This window comes from Strix aluco, chromosome 1 (assembly GCF_031877795.1).
Source record: "Strix aluco isolate bStrAlu1 chromosome 1, bStrAlu1.hap1, whole genome shotgun sequence".
Taxonomy (NCBI): Eukaryota; Metazoa; Chordata; class Aves; order Strigiformes; family Strigidae; genus Strix; species Strix aluco.
In genome coordinates, this window is record NC_133931.1 from 163,024,257 (window position 1) to 163,038,277 (window position 14,021).

At 40.1% G+C, this 14,021-nt stretch overlaps 1 protein-coding gene across 1 annotated transcript in view; it reads right to left on the reverse strand.

The window, feature by feature from the left end:
- SUGCT (succinyl-CoA:glutarate-CoA transferase) overlaps positions 1 to 14,021 on the reverse strand; it is a 334,394-nt gene extending 320,373 nt beyond the window's left edge. The window contains exons 1-5 of the mRNA XM_074850026.1: positions 13,874 to 14,021; positions 9,977 to 10,028; positions 9,810 to 9,883; positions 6,769 to 6,854; positions 5,926 to 5,976 (exon numbers count right to left, since the gene is read on the reverse strand). Coding sequence (XP_074706127.1) covers positions 5,926 to 5,976; positions 6,769 to 6,854; positions 9,810 to 9,883; positions 9,977 to 10,028; positions 13,874 to 14,021 — 411 coding nt within the window. The remainder of the gene's footprint in view (positions 1 to 5,925; positions 5,977 to 6,768; positions 6,855 to 9,809; positions 9,884 to 9,976; positions 10,029 to 13,873) is intronic.

Sequence of the window (14,021 nt, forward strand, 5' to 3'; positions counted from 1 at the left end):
GGGACCTGGACAGGCTGGAGACGTGGGCCCATGCAAACCTCATGGAGTTCAACAAGGCCAAGTACAAGGTCCTGCACATGGGTCGGGGCAATCCCAAGCACAAATACAGGCTGGGCGAGGAGTGGATTGAGAGCAGCCCTGTGGAGAGGGACTTGGGGGTATTAATGGATAGAAAACTGACTGTGAGCCAGCAATGTGTGCTCACAGCCCAGAAAGCCAACCATATCCTGTGCTGCATCAAGAGAAGCGTGGCCAGCAGGTCAAGGAAGGGGATTCTCCCCCTCTACTCTGCTCTTGTGAGACTCCCCTGCAGTGCTGTGTCCAGCTCTGGGGGCACCAACATCAGAAGGACATGGACCTACTCGACCGAGTCCAGAGGAGGTCACAAACATGATCAGGGGCTGGAGCACCTCCCCTGTGAGGACAGGCTGAGAGAGTTGGGGGTGTTCAGCCTGGAGAAGAGAAGGCTCCGGGGAGACCTTACAGTGGCCTTCCAGTACTTAAAGGGGCTACAGGAAAGCTGGAGAGGGACTCTTTATCAGGGAGTGTAGTGATAGGACCAGGGGTACCGCTTTTAAACTGAAAAAGGGTAGATTCAGACTAGATATTAATAAGAAATGCTTTCCTGTGAGGGTGGTGAGGCCCTGGCACAGGTTTCCCAGAGCAGCTGTGGCTGCCCCCTCCCTGGCAGTGTTCAAGGCCAGGTTGGACGGGACTTTGAGCAACCTGGTCTAGTGGAAGGTGTCCCTGCCCATGGCAGGGGGGTGGGAACTAGATGGTCTTTAAGGTCCTTTTCAACCCAAACCATTCTGATTAACATAAAACCTTCATGGGCTTTAAACTACGCGTTTTCTGTCTTATAAAAGTTATAAATAGATAGATATATATACACACACACATGTTTCAATAAGACTAATACTAACTAAGAACTCCTGAACTAACAGAACTACATGTTAAAAGAAAGATGTATGCCTTGGGGGAGTTGTAGGTTTTTTTGCTTAGTTCCTCCCTGCCCCACCAGGAATTTAAGAAACTATTCCCTGACAGGCACACATGTTTGTGCACACTTTTTTAAGCATAACCTAAACCATTTAGTTTCTTAATGCTATTTGCATCTGAGAGTCACATTCTCTGACACTACGAAGTTATTGTCTGATTAACATATAAAAGTGTATTAGACTAGATTCTATAAACTAATGTCATAACAACAGCAATTACAAGCATTTTCATTCTAACATGTTGGCTCTTCAGCTGAATTCAAGGCCAAAGAAGCTGCCAAGCCAGCAAGTATTTAACAGGAAAGACAGAAACTGACTCTTATTCAGCCAAGGCAGCACACAACTTGTGAATGTTTTACCTGGATGCGCAGAAGAGACATTAATAACATTTACAGAAACTAAGTTCAGCATACAATAAAGGTGCATTTTAAATTCTATGTCAAGAACCTGTAGGACTATACTAAAATGAGAAACAGTCTCCAGATTCTTAATAAGCATTGCTGGGTTTCAATGGGGGACAGCTGGCTGGTTTGTTAATTCATTATTCTATAGAAGTGAACAGAACATAACTTTGTGGAAGTAATTAAAAAAATAGGTGTTTGTCACAAGAAGGTTCTCAGGAAGATCCAGTTTTCCACAGAGCTAAAGCAATTGCTAGTAAAAACAGAAGTAGGTCAGTCAGATCTACAGCTGTTTTAATCCTCTGTGCAGGATTAAGGTCAAGCCACCAAAGTAAGGTAAGGGGAACACAACAGGGGCAAGCTATTTGTTCTTTAATAGTATGCCTTTATGAAAAATAAAGTTAAGGGGGTTTTATTTTCTATTTAAATCCTTCACAGTTCATACAGAAATACTTTTCAAACTGGTAACACTACAGCCTTAGCTTAATTCATTCAAGAGAAAATCAGTTACAACTTGTGCATTGCTTTCACTGGGATTCTATAACCTGTCCAATTTACAGTGGTTGCATGGGCTAAAATGGTTTGAGAGTTGTCCATCTCATACTGAAGAATCATCACCTCCTACTAGCCACTGAGGAAGAAAGCGTGACATGCAGTTCTGTAACACAGAAAGCACCACACCTCTGGACTCGGCAACACACATGGGATGACGACAGTCCTAGGTGAGGATCCAGTGGGCCCAGTTTAGCAGTGTATATATTCTCAAAGAGAAACGACCACGACTTTTCAAAACATCCTGTTAGGTGCTTTGTCAGCTCTGCCACTGAAGTTTTCGTGACACTTGGAAACAGTCTTTAATGCATAAAGGCAGCACTCTGTCTATAGTACTTTCTTTGTTGCTCACTGAACCAAGCATAGGCACCCAGGGTTCTGCCGTTGTGGAGAGCTGGATTCAGACTCTGATCCCAAGAAACTGCATGTTCTTAAAGCTCAAAGGGATTTTCAGTCTCCATGGGGTTTTAAGTCCACTGTCAACTGAAATTTCACACTTTGTCCTATGAGTCCTCTGAACACGTCATTTGTGTTTTAACCTCTACTAACAGAGCAATACAACACTGACCTGAGTTAAAATACTATGTACTCCAGATAGGACACTGATGTGCTCAACATCTATACCTCAGGAAAGGAAAAAAGGCATCATGCATGCCCAAGTAGTCATTAAATTGAATAACAATAACAAATAATGATGCTATTAACTTGATAAAGCAAGCTATTCATAAAATTTGGAAGTTTTGTTTGGGGTTTGGGGGGGGATTTGGTGGGGATTTTTTGTTTTTTATAAAACTCCACACAGAGGAGAATATGCATACACACATATAAACATATATACACAAATACATATTTGTGTGTGTGTATGTGTGTGAATCGTGTGGATACCAAGTGAGAAAGCATGTAAGACACGATGACCTATCGGCTAAGGGTAATGGAAGAGAAGAAGGAGTGCCATCACCTCCCAGCAAACTGAATTCTCCCAAATTCTTTATGAAAAACAGAAAACTTAACTAATTAAGGCTAAATACTCAGGAGAAAGGTATCCTCAGGGTTCTTAAAATGAGCTTCTGACAATAACTGCTGAATAATGCTCTAAAGAGATAGTGAGCCATACTACAACAAAAAGATGTCAGAGCGTGGGACTGGTGCACATACCATCCCTGAAGAAAAAAAAAATAATTTTTATTCAAGAATACATACAAATATTTGGAAGGCAGTTAGCAGTGAGCCAAAAGCATTAGGAAGGAAGACAGGGCTTAAAGTGACACAGAATAAAGAAACATAAAAAAAGAAGACTAAAGAATAGTTTTGTGGGAATCATGTAATAGTGTAATTATGAAAGAGCAGACCCTTGGACAAGTATTTTGTAGTGCTGTGCCAAAGGAAGCAAAGCAGACAGGAGTCCTGATTTCTTCAGCTCACTTGATACTACTGGCTGAATTATCAAGGCTGTGCTTTTGTCATATCTGAAGACTCTCTACTCCTTTGTTTTTAATATGATTCTAGATTCTGAGATTTGCCCGCTTCTACCCATATGGAATTTACAAGAGGTGGAAACAAAATTTATTCTAGCCATGCTACCTTTCTTAATAAACAAATTATAACCTTATTACTTTTCTTCGTAGGGCTTAGGCTCAGGAATCAATTCATATTTATCTATGAGTAACCAGTGTCACAAACTTGAATTTCTCCTTGCCATCAATTGCTTTATAGACATGAACACTACTTTTCATAGTAACAAATACACTGCTGAGTAATGCTCAATTCTATACACATCTGTCCCGATGTTACCAGGAGACAACCAAAAACAAAAGCTTCTTATAGATAACATTCTTTTTAACAAAACTTCAAACAGAAGTTATATTCTGGTTCCATCTGAGATGCAATAATAGAACGTCAAGACCTCTGCACCAAATACTTCCAAAAAATGTCACTCTAAATCAAGCAGAATGATGAACAACTCCACAAGTAGTCACATTTCAATAACGCCTCATCACCTCACAGCACAATGTTGCTATATCACAGACAGGGATGCCACTGATTTAAGGAACAAAAAGCTGTAGTGGTTATGAAAGCAACTTTAATAAAGGATAGAAACTATAAGAAATGACTTTGTCACAGGAGATCTCGTCATTTCCACAGCTAGCGTGGTAAGTATTTAATAGAGGTAGTTCTCACACTAGAAGTTCCCTAACAACACATCTTAGGAAGTAATTCTCATACACGCAGTGACATCAAGCTAAGGACAAAATTAATATTGTTGCAGGCAGAAACCATTTGTCTGTAGCTCTAAGTACTCTTACTGCCAGCTATCCTATCTTCAGCATCATGACAGCTCCACTTTACAGTGGTACAAGAGAGCTTACCTGTAGGAAAAGGGTGGGAAGCCCGGCACTGAACTGACAGAGAGGATGCTGCTCTTGCATGACAAATGAGGGAGAAGAAAGTTGCTGCTTTGATTTTAAAATTATGTGGGATTTGAACTCAACCAGGCACCTGAGCCTCAAGCACAAAGGTTATACTGCAAATTCTTAAGTCACCAGCCGTTCAACTCCACAGACCATAAAAAGGTTCTCCGCATTGCAGGCAGAAAGTTACACATTTAAAACCAGAATCAAGTAGCAATCTTCCTGCACAGATGTCAAGACGGGAAAAGGGGAACTTCCTAACCACAAATAGTGGCAATCACATAAAAAGCTTACACTGAAGCCATCTTTTCTCCAGCTCATCCTGACTTCATAGGCCCAGCTGCCCTTAATTCTTCAAACAGGTCCAGCCCACACACATGGAATCAGTGGACATTTTGGATAGTTTTTCCTCTCACCATTTTTAAAGGTCAAATAACAAGCTAACCTTCTTATGCAAAAGGAACAATCTTCATAGCCCTTATTTAGAATGTGACTAGTTTATCCAAAAACACATCTGTGTTATACCATGCAAAATTATTCCAAATTACAGTGTCTGTTTCCAAAACCTTTACAAGATAAACATACAGCTTCATAACAAATCAACAATAAATGGTTCCATTCTGCAAAGAGAAAAGGCACTGCAGAATCCTGGGCTTATAAACTCCAAAGATTTCCATATGAAGTGTCTTTTACATAGCTGACAGTAAAGAAAAAAGGTCAAAAGTATCAGACAACTTAACCTATTTCCATTTCATGCGATATTTACAACAAAAAATAATACCAGACAAATTCCACTTATTGCAGGACACATATAGTCTCACTGTGAAAAAGTGCTGGGAACTGATATTGAAACAGTAACAGAAGCCAGCTCACCCTCTTCAATGTGTTAGTTCTGCAGGGCTAAAAACACACCACTAGCCAGTAGCAGCTCTTACATTTCTCCATAACAAAAAAGGGATGACAAAACACAAGTTTCACAGAATGTGAAGCATGATGCTTTTATTAATTTTTCAATGGAAAAAATGGATCACCCTTAAAAGACCCTTACATTCTGAACTCAAATACTAAAAAAAAAAACCCAAAACCCAACAAATATTAAGTTTGCCGTACAGGACAGTATTTCTCAAAGATACACTCAAGTCATGAATACACCATAACATTCAAAAACCTGCAAATACTGGAACCCAGTATATCCTCTCTGTAAACTGCTCACTGACTTCATCAGATCAGTCCAGTGTAAGTCTTTCTAATGAAGAAGTACAGCAAGATCATATACAGCAACATTAAAAGGAAAGTATTAGGCTGTTAGACCTTTTCCTCACAATATTTCATCTGAAGCTTCTGATGACATTTTCATGTACATTTTATATATAAAATCATTAGAAATTACACTGAACATTGAGTCCAAAAGCAGACTACAGAGGTTATATACTGTAATTTAAGAAATTTACTGCACACATACATATTTTTAATTATCAGATATCAAATTAATACTTGAAGATAGTTTATTCTTTATTACTCAGGATCAAAATAATACAAAACAGTTTGCACACTATCAAAACCTACCTCTCTGATTAGCTTTGTTCCTTTGGAATCCTTCATGTTGATGGCTATACTCTGGGGATAAAAAAAAAAAAAACCCTGTAATTTATGTGAAAGCCCCTTCTGGGGATTATCAGCCTCTTTTAAACATAACCAACAGTCAAGTTTCACACTACAGTTAAATCAAATAAATAAATTTTAACACACACCCCATCTCCCCCTACAAAAAATATTCTGTGGATAAAGCAAGCGGAACTGTCTCGCTAATGGATCAGAGAAGCACCAAAAACGTCTGACAGATGTACAGCTGGGAGCTGCACTGCAGTCTGTTCGCTGCACGTTTGCACAGCACCTACTACTGCAAGCACAGATGGGGACACCAGAAACATTTGTTTCAATGGCAACAAGCCTTTAAACAGCTCAAGCGTGTCATGAAACTTCATCTTAATCCTGAAGTTTCCCAAGCTACCTTTAGCCAAACTAACCATGGTATGATGCCTGCTCTCCTCCAGCTCCAGCTGATGAAGGGCAGCTGAGCTGATGGACCTGACAAAAATGATCCTTTAAATAAAGTAACCTTTACTTTCAGCCAGGTTCATTTTCAGTCAATTTGCACCAGCAACTGAGGACTGGCAGAATGACTCCTGCTTTCTGAATTTGCCTCAGCTGACCACAGCACCACACCTGAGGTTTGAAGCCTTTTTTGTTCAAAAGAACTCTTTGTTCTTCTCCTGAAATTTATTCATCATAACTGAAGGCCAGTGTAACTATTGCTCCATTATATATGTTAAGAATCAAAGAAGTGTTATGTCTTCAGTTGTAATTACAGAAAACACAGGTTAATGTTCATTACAGTGTTCCATTTACCTTTTTATTTCTATTGACACTGAGAAAATAAACACTCTCTGTTCCAGCAAAAGGTGGGCCCCAGGCTCTTGTATCATCACCAGCTCCTGAAAGAAATATCATCACATTTTCGTAGTTGTCCAATAACACACTGCCAACAAATAAAAAGAATAAAAAGTTTTCCTCCAGTGTCATATTTAAACCACCTAAGCTTCACCTAGCAGGCAGGACAAAAATTAGTTAAATATATATATATTAGGATATTTGTGTCAAAAAACCATCAAAAAGTGAACGTGATTAAACAAAGTGAGCACAGTGTTTGCTAGTGCTGGGGTTACTTTCAGGCTTTAAAATATTAATATACAGCCACAGACCACCAATGTATTTGTGGGTTTTTTGATTGGTTTTGTTTGTGGCTTGGGTTTTGGGGGTTATTGGGGGGGGGGGGGGAGGTGTGGGGAGGAAGAGAAGGTTTGCTTGGGTTTTTAACTTAAAGCAGAGCTGCCATAGCATTCTTTTAGGCAATCCAGAAGAATTTAGTAGGAGCTTTTGCCCTGCACCGAGTCACGTAGAGCACATGATCAATAAGCTGTTCCTGAAACACTCTGGACACAACGTCAAGATACCACTGATGAGCCCCAACTTGCTAAGCAGCATGCTGCAGAATACCAACAGAAAGAAGCACTAGCTGTAGCTAGTGCAATCCCCCACCTCCAGCCCTTCCAGAAATGCTCCTGCCTTACAGAAAGGCAACATGGCATTAAAGCTGCTGCAGACATTGATGTCGCTGTATCATTTATCCTTAATTTCCAATTTTAAACCTTTAAATGTCACGAAGACTGGCAATCTATTTTAATTAGAATTAAAGCTAAATTTAAATTCAGATATAATCATCATTCCAAGTGCTAGCAAGCATGCACACGCCTGTATTTATTTCAGTATCTAGACTTTATCTACTTGGTAACTTCACGTGAGTGAAACCTTTCCTTAGTGAGGCAACACAGAAGACTCTTTGGTACTAGCATAGATACAGAAACAAGCTGAAGGACCTTTAGTCTTACACAATACAGCCACTGTCATAATTATGCTATACACTATGGTAACACGAAGTCTACAGCCATTTAAGATCAACTGTGGTAGAAGTTACGCAAACATTTAAATTACTCATCTTTATTTGTACTGTTTAGTACCTCATAGAACTATTTTGGTTCAATTGGGAAGGTTGGGGGGAATAAAAAAAGGTATCTCTTCTGTATATTACCACTTTGAAGCCATTCAAAACAAAACATTTCAGTAATATTTTACATGTAGGACACTAATGTGGCTACTACCCTTTACAGATTAATACTCCTGTGAAAGTAGACACCTTCTCACAGAACGAGCTGATCACTCACATTCTGAAGTGTTTGAAATTCAGAATTCTCAGGCTGCCCTTCTCCTTCAATCACAAAACAAAACTCGTAAGAGTTGGAATGAAAATCTCCAAAACGATTACTTCATATTAATTGCTGACATTGCTCTATTCCTACTATCTAGATACTTGGCATAATACCACTGCCAGTCTCATCTGATAGAAAAAAATTGATGCAGTTTCTGCCCTGTCACAAAAGTGAAAGCATTTGAAATAATGGTGAGTGATTAAGGATGACCCATAGGTTGACATGACAAAACTTTTGTTAGACATTGAATGTTTTGTTTATTTAATGTTCAAACATTCAATAGTTCCTCTTTAGAATAAAATACAGGGAATGTAATATGTTTTAGTATATCAAGTGTGTAATTATCTTCAACAGCTCTTTTCAAAACTATTAATACCAGAAGAGAGAAACTGAAAACATGGAAACTTAAAGAAGGAAAAAACACATGACATAACATGCAGCCCCTATGGCATAAATACATGCCTCAAATGCATAATGATGCATAAAACTGAAAGCCAAATGCAGGGAATATTTCTAAAAAAGAACTAAATGTCATGCAATTTGTTACTCTTCTTGTATGGTTTTATGAACTAAAAAGTATAACTATTCCATAAGAATGAAGCATTTTTTACCACTACTGAATCCTCAACAACTCTTTGAATAAGAAGTGCGTATGCTGAGTGGAAAAAGAAAACCATTGTGTTGAGCTACAATACACAAAAATAAATTCTACTTATGAAACTAATTACCCAAATGCAATCAGACTCAGAAGGAGCTACAGAAGTTTCTGCATCTGAAAACACACACTCGAAGCTCGTTAACCTCAGACACTTTCAGCACTAGCATTAAGATTTTCATGCAAATTCAGAAATCTTCCCTTTCCAACCAACTCCCATCTCCACCTATACAGGAATATCAGATCCTGGGCTATTATTTTCTGCATGAGGTAGTTGTACCTTTACTTTTGTTCACTTTGCACAATTCCAAAGAAAGATTTCTCTGCCGAGGTAATTTTTAACTAACAACCTGAAACTGTACTAAAATATTAAAACTATTCTCAGGAGAAAGTTGATATAGTATGCCAAGTCACCTTATACTCTACCAGTCAGAACGCTTGCTATCACCGCTAGGATCTGTATGATACTACACAAAAACAGTGCTAACAACATATATATTTTTTAAATGCTTATACTACCTTTTTAACTTGTAATAATAAAAATGTAAACAGAAGGTGAAGTTCCTGTTTCCAAAATTATAGTGCCTGTCATTTTATCAGTATTCTAATCCTGAGTAGTAAGATGTATTTCTATATAAAATTATTCAAGATCATACATATATAAGCAAACCTACTAATAAAAAGTTCTCTACCATGCCAGAAATAGTATGAGGATATAAAATGTTCCCAAAACTTAAAGACTGCTGGCTCAAAAAGAGCTACAAAATTATTTTTTTCTTAGCACAATACCATACACACACTGTCACCAAAAACACACCATCACCAAATAAACATAGTATCTTTCTAAATATTTTCAAAAGCTTTCAGTCTTGCATTTTCAGTCACGTATTATTTAAAATAGTAAAACAACTATTTGTTAAACCACCCCACATTTTTCTTATATCTAAAATAGATAATAAAAATCTTACCTGGTCTTTCCACTTTGATAACCTCAGCCCCTAGATCTCCTAAATTCATTGTGGCAAAGGGCCCTGCAAGCACCCTGTAATATTAAAAAAAGATTGTTTTCTTAGTTTTTCCTATCACAATATTTGCATCTAGACAGGCTGTTCCAAATTACAGACAAAACACAAACCTTGTTAAATCCAGAATTTTCACACCATCCAATGGCTTTACATTACTAGCACCTGACAAGAAATAGAAAACAGTAACTTACTCTTGAATTCTTTTTTGTGAGATACATTTCTCATTGGTAGTCTGAAACACTGGTTTTATGACACTCTCCCATCTCCTCCCTCACCTTCCTCCCCAAATAAGGGATAATAAACCTTTCTACACAGGTAGGTTGTCAAGAGTAAACACTTTCAAAAACATTATGGCTTTTGAAAGCTGGAAAACCTTATGGCTAATATTGCAGAACCTATTCTAAATACCTAGCAAATCTACAATAAAGCTACTTTTTAGAGATATTTTTATATGTGCCTTCCATAAACACTCATATAGCTTTTAAAGTCTAATATGAAGAAAGATCCGATAAGAGCATAGCAACCATCAGAATGACACAAACTAAAATTAATGGGTGGCAGACCAACGTGAAGCACAGCATCCTCAACAAAATGTTTTGACCTATGCACTTTGCATCACACAAAAAGAGCATCTGCATTTCAAAAAAGAGGTTACAAAACTGAAGACAGAATATATCATATGAACCAAAGAAATACTCGTTCTAGCTTTAACATTCAATGGCAGTCGCACATGCAAGATAACCACTAGGAAATCGCAATGCTTTCCTCCTTTACCTCACCCTTTCCAACCTCACTAGCTCTAAGAAACAGCAGTGGCAATAAGCATCACAGACAGAGCAAGCGATCTCACAGTCCAGACCACAGGTTTGCCACCTATGTCTCGGGTGACCTTGGGTTGTCTTCTGCTAATTCAGTGTCTTTAATTGCAGACTGGGGATGCAAACACTTCACCACCTCATGTGGATGATAATTTCACTACTACTTGGAGGATGGTCTCATACCACAAAAAAAAAAAAAGAAAAGAAAAAACAAACAACACCTGGCCAGTAACACCACAGAAATTACACAATTTTTGCACCTCTTTTTGGTGTTTGTCCAGGTAAGAGAAAAGATGTAAAACATCTTTGGGGATGGGGAAAAACAAACACAAAAAACCCCATGAATTCAAGCATAAACTTCTTTACAGACCAGGAGGGAGAAAAGAACCACAGCCCCTCAAAGCACGCTGGGAAGTGTGGTGCATCTCCCGAGCCATGCAGCAGCGAATGTCTGTGTTACCTGCTCCACACTCCCTCCATCAGACCCAAACCGCCACCCTTCAGCCACCCCCATAACTCTCCCTCCTCCCTTACTGCATATATGGTAAAGAGATGGATACAGAGAGGTATATATAATAAAAAAGCTATAGAGATATGAAGCAGCACTGGGAATTCAAGGCTTCTGCTAAAATGTTTTCATTCACTGTACTCCTCTCAGTGAAAACACTTGCAACCCATTCTTTACTTTCAAGGCATTTTCCTCAGTTATTACCAATCACTCCAGAGGGATTTGAGTTTAACAGGTTTTAGTTTTTAATACAATATGCAGACCAAGCAGCACGTTGAAAACATACTCATCTAGCAGTGGCCACGTATCTCACACATTTCAAAGCCTTTAGGAAAACTCGGGCTGCCGCCTCTCTTCAGCGCTGCACACCTCAGTGAAAGTTTCAGGTGTGGGAAAACGCCTGTGCTAGTGCCCAGTAACCACCACAGATCCTCCAGCGTAACCTCTGTTTTACTGAGCTGGCTCTAGTTGAGCAAACACTTAAGCATATGCTTGTCTGTTAAAGAACTGAGTGCACCATGTGCTTCACAATGGCATCACTCTGTGTTTACAGAAAATATGTACACAACAGCTTTAGTTAAGAGCACAGCTCCTTAAAAACATATATATCTATCTCATGTTAGTTAACAAAAAGGGTCCATCTTCCTCTAATCTTTCCACACCTTTTAAAGATGTGCTGTCTCACTCAAAGGCTCACTTATTCTCCCCCTGAACCAGCATTTAGCATTACTCATGTTTCTCCCAGATACACTACCAGAACAGCAGCAACTTTTCAGAGCCAACAGGTTCTCTACCTGGGGCTGGCTGAATTACAGGAATCCATACAGATATTTCTCAAAGAAGCCTATAAAGTGTTAGCCTGTAAATATTCATTTATACATACCTAAGACTGATGAATCCTTACCAATTATCAGATCACTCACATTATGGTAACATCTCCATTCAGGGATTAGGCCTCTGCTACAGTTGGAACACAACAGGAGAGTACCATTGTTGTTTCAGAGACAAACACACCATTGTGAATTTTTTTTAATGCTGATAAATAACACTCATGTCCACAATGACAAAGAAATGCTAGAAAGAGATAAAAAACTTGCTTTTGAAAATCTTGAGAAAAAATAGCCCTGTTAGTCTCTTCAAACCAGAAGAGCACAGATATTCACAAAAGAAAACATATAGGACCTAGATTTGCATTCCAGCGAGACACTAATTTGCTGAAACAATTACAATAGAAAGCCTTCGCACTACTAGAGACCCAGCAGCTCTGGTACACTGATCCCGAGTACCAGAGCACTGCCAACCCCTTATTGCAGGAACAAAAAGAAATAAAACCACACCACAAATGAGCAGAAGAGATCAGAATTGATCAGTACTGGCCAGCATGGCCCGGTTTGGGTTTTTTTTTTTCCCCTCTCCTCGCTAGCTTCTTATCAGGCACATACCCAAAATTAAACATTTCCCACAGAGTGTTTTTTGTTGGAATTCTGCCTCAGTAATTTCTCTAAAATGCGAACTCACATTTTTCTCTTGTATTTTTGCTTTTAATTATTCCAGTAACTTGGTGATTGAAAGAAAAATCCACTCACCCAGCTAACTATAGCCTATTTGTAAACTCTTTATTCGCACGATGCTCAAATTTACCGTCAATTAGATAATCAGATGTATCTTTTATAAATAATTTGATGAAAAACAAATAGACCCACTCACTCTGAATAGGATTTAAACTCTTTAGTTAAGCTTGGCAGGTTGTCCCAAGGGTGGTCTAACATAACAGTGTGCACAAGCAACCAACAGAGAGATCATTCTACAGAACAGAAATTAATTTTCATGCCATATTTCCACAAAAAAAGCTTTCCTTTATACCTGTGACAGAAAAGAGCACTGAGAAGAGAGCTGATTAGTACATTTAATATTTTTTGCACCAATGCAAGTTGACAGTAGATTCCATTCCAATTACATCCAATAGCAGAGGACACCTCTCCTTAAGTCTATTGTCTCTATTTTGATTGCAAAACCAATACTTTTTTAATTTATACATGCAGCAAGTAATGGTCAAGTCTGTCACTACCGTGGGTTAACTCACTATCAGTAGGTACGTCCCCGGCAAGGGATGCACTTGGTATGTTCATCTTAGGAACCAGAACTCCAAACTTCCTCCGATTCTAATGCAATCAACGCAATTGTTAGTATTTTCCCACGTTATTAAATCACAGAGAAATCTGAAAGCCAGAGGAAAGCGACTTTGTTGCAGCTTAGTTTTATTTTTCTTCGTTAAAAACCAAACAACTGTACGAAGTTAAAGAGTTTCGTAACCTTTGAAACAATCAGGCCTACGCCGGGACAGCGGGCACTGCCCCCGCCGAGCTGAAGCTGCCGGGAGAGCTGCTCCGCTGCCGGCCGCGCAGCAAAGCCCCCCCCCGCGTAGCAAAGCGCCCGCGCAAAGTCCAGCCGCCGCCGCCGCCGCGCTCCGCCAACCCGCAGCGGCGGGACGAGGCTACACAGGCGCCACCCCGCCCGCCACCCCCCCACGATCCCGCCGTGGCGCCACCGGCCCCGCGGTGCCGGGGAAGGAGCGGGGGTGGTAGCGGCAGGGCTGGGAGCGGGCGCAGCCCCGCCGGCAGCCACGGGGGGGGAGGAGGGGGGAGAGGAGGAGGAGGAGGAGGAGGGCGCGGCGCGGCTACCTGCCGGGGGAACGCCTCCGCCCCGCGCCCCGCCGCCCCTGCTAGAGGAGGAGGAGGCGGCGGCGGCGCTTGGGGCCCTGAGGCCGGGGCTCCCCCACAGCCCCCCGCCACACCGGCGGCTCCTTCTACCCAGCCCGGCGCGAAGCAT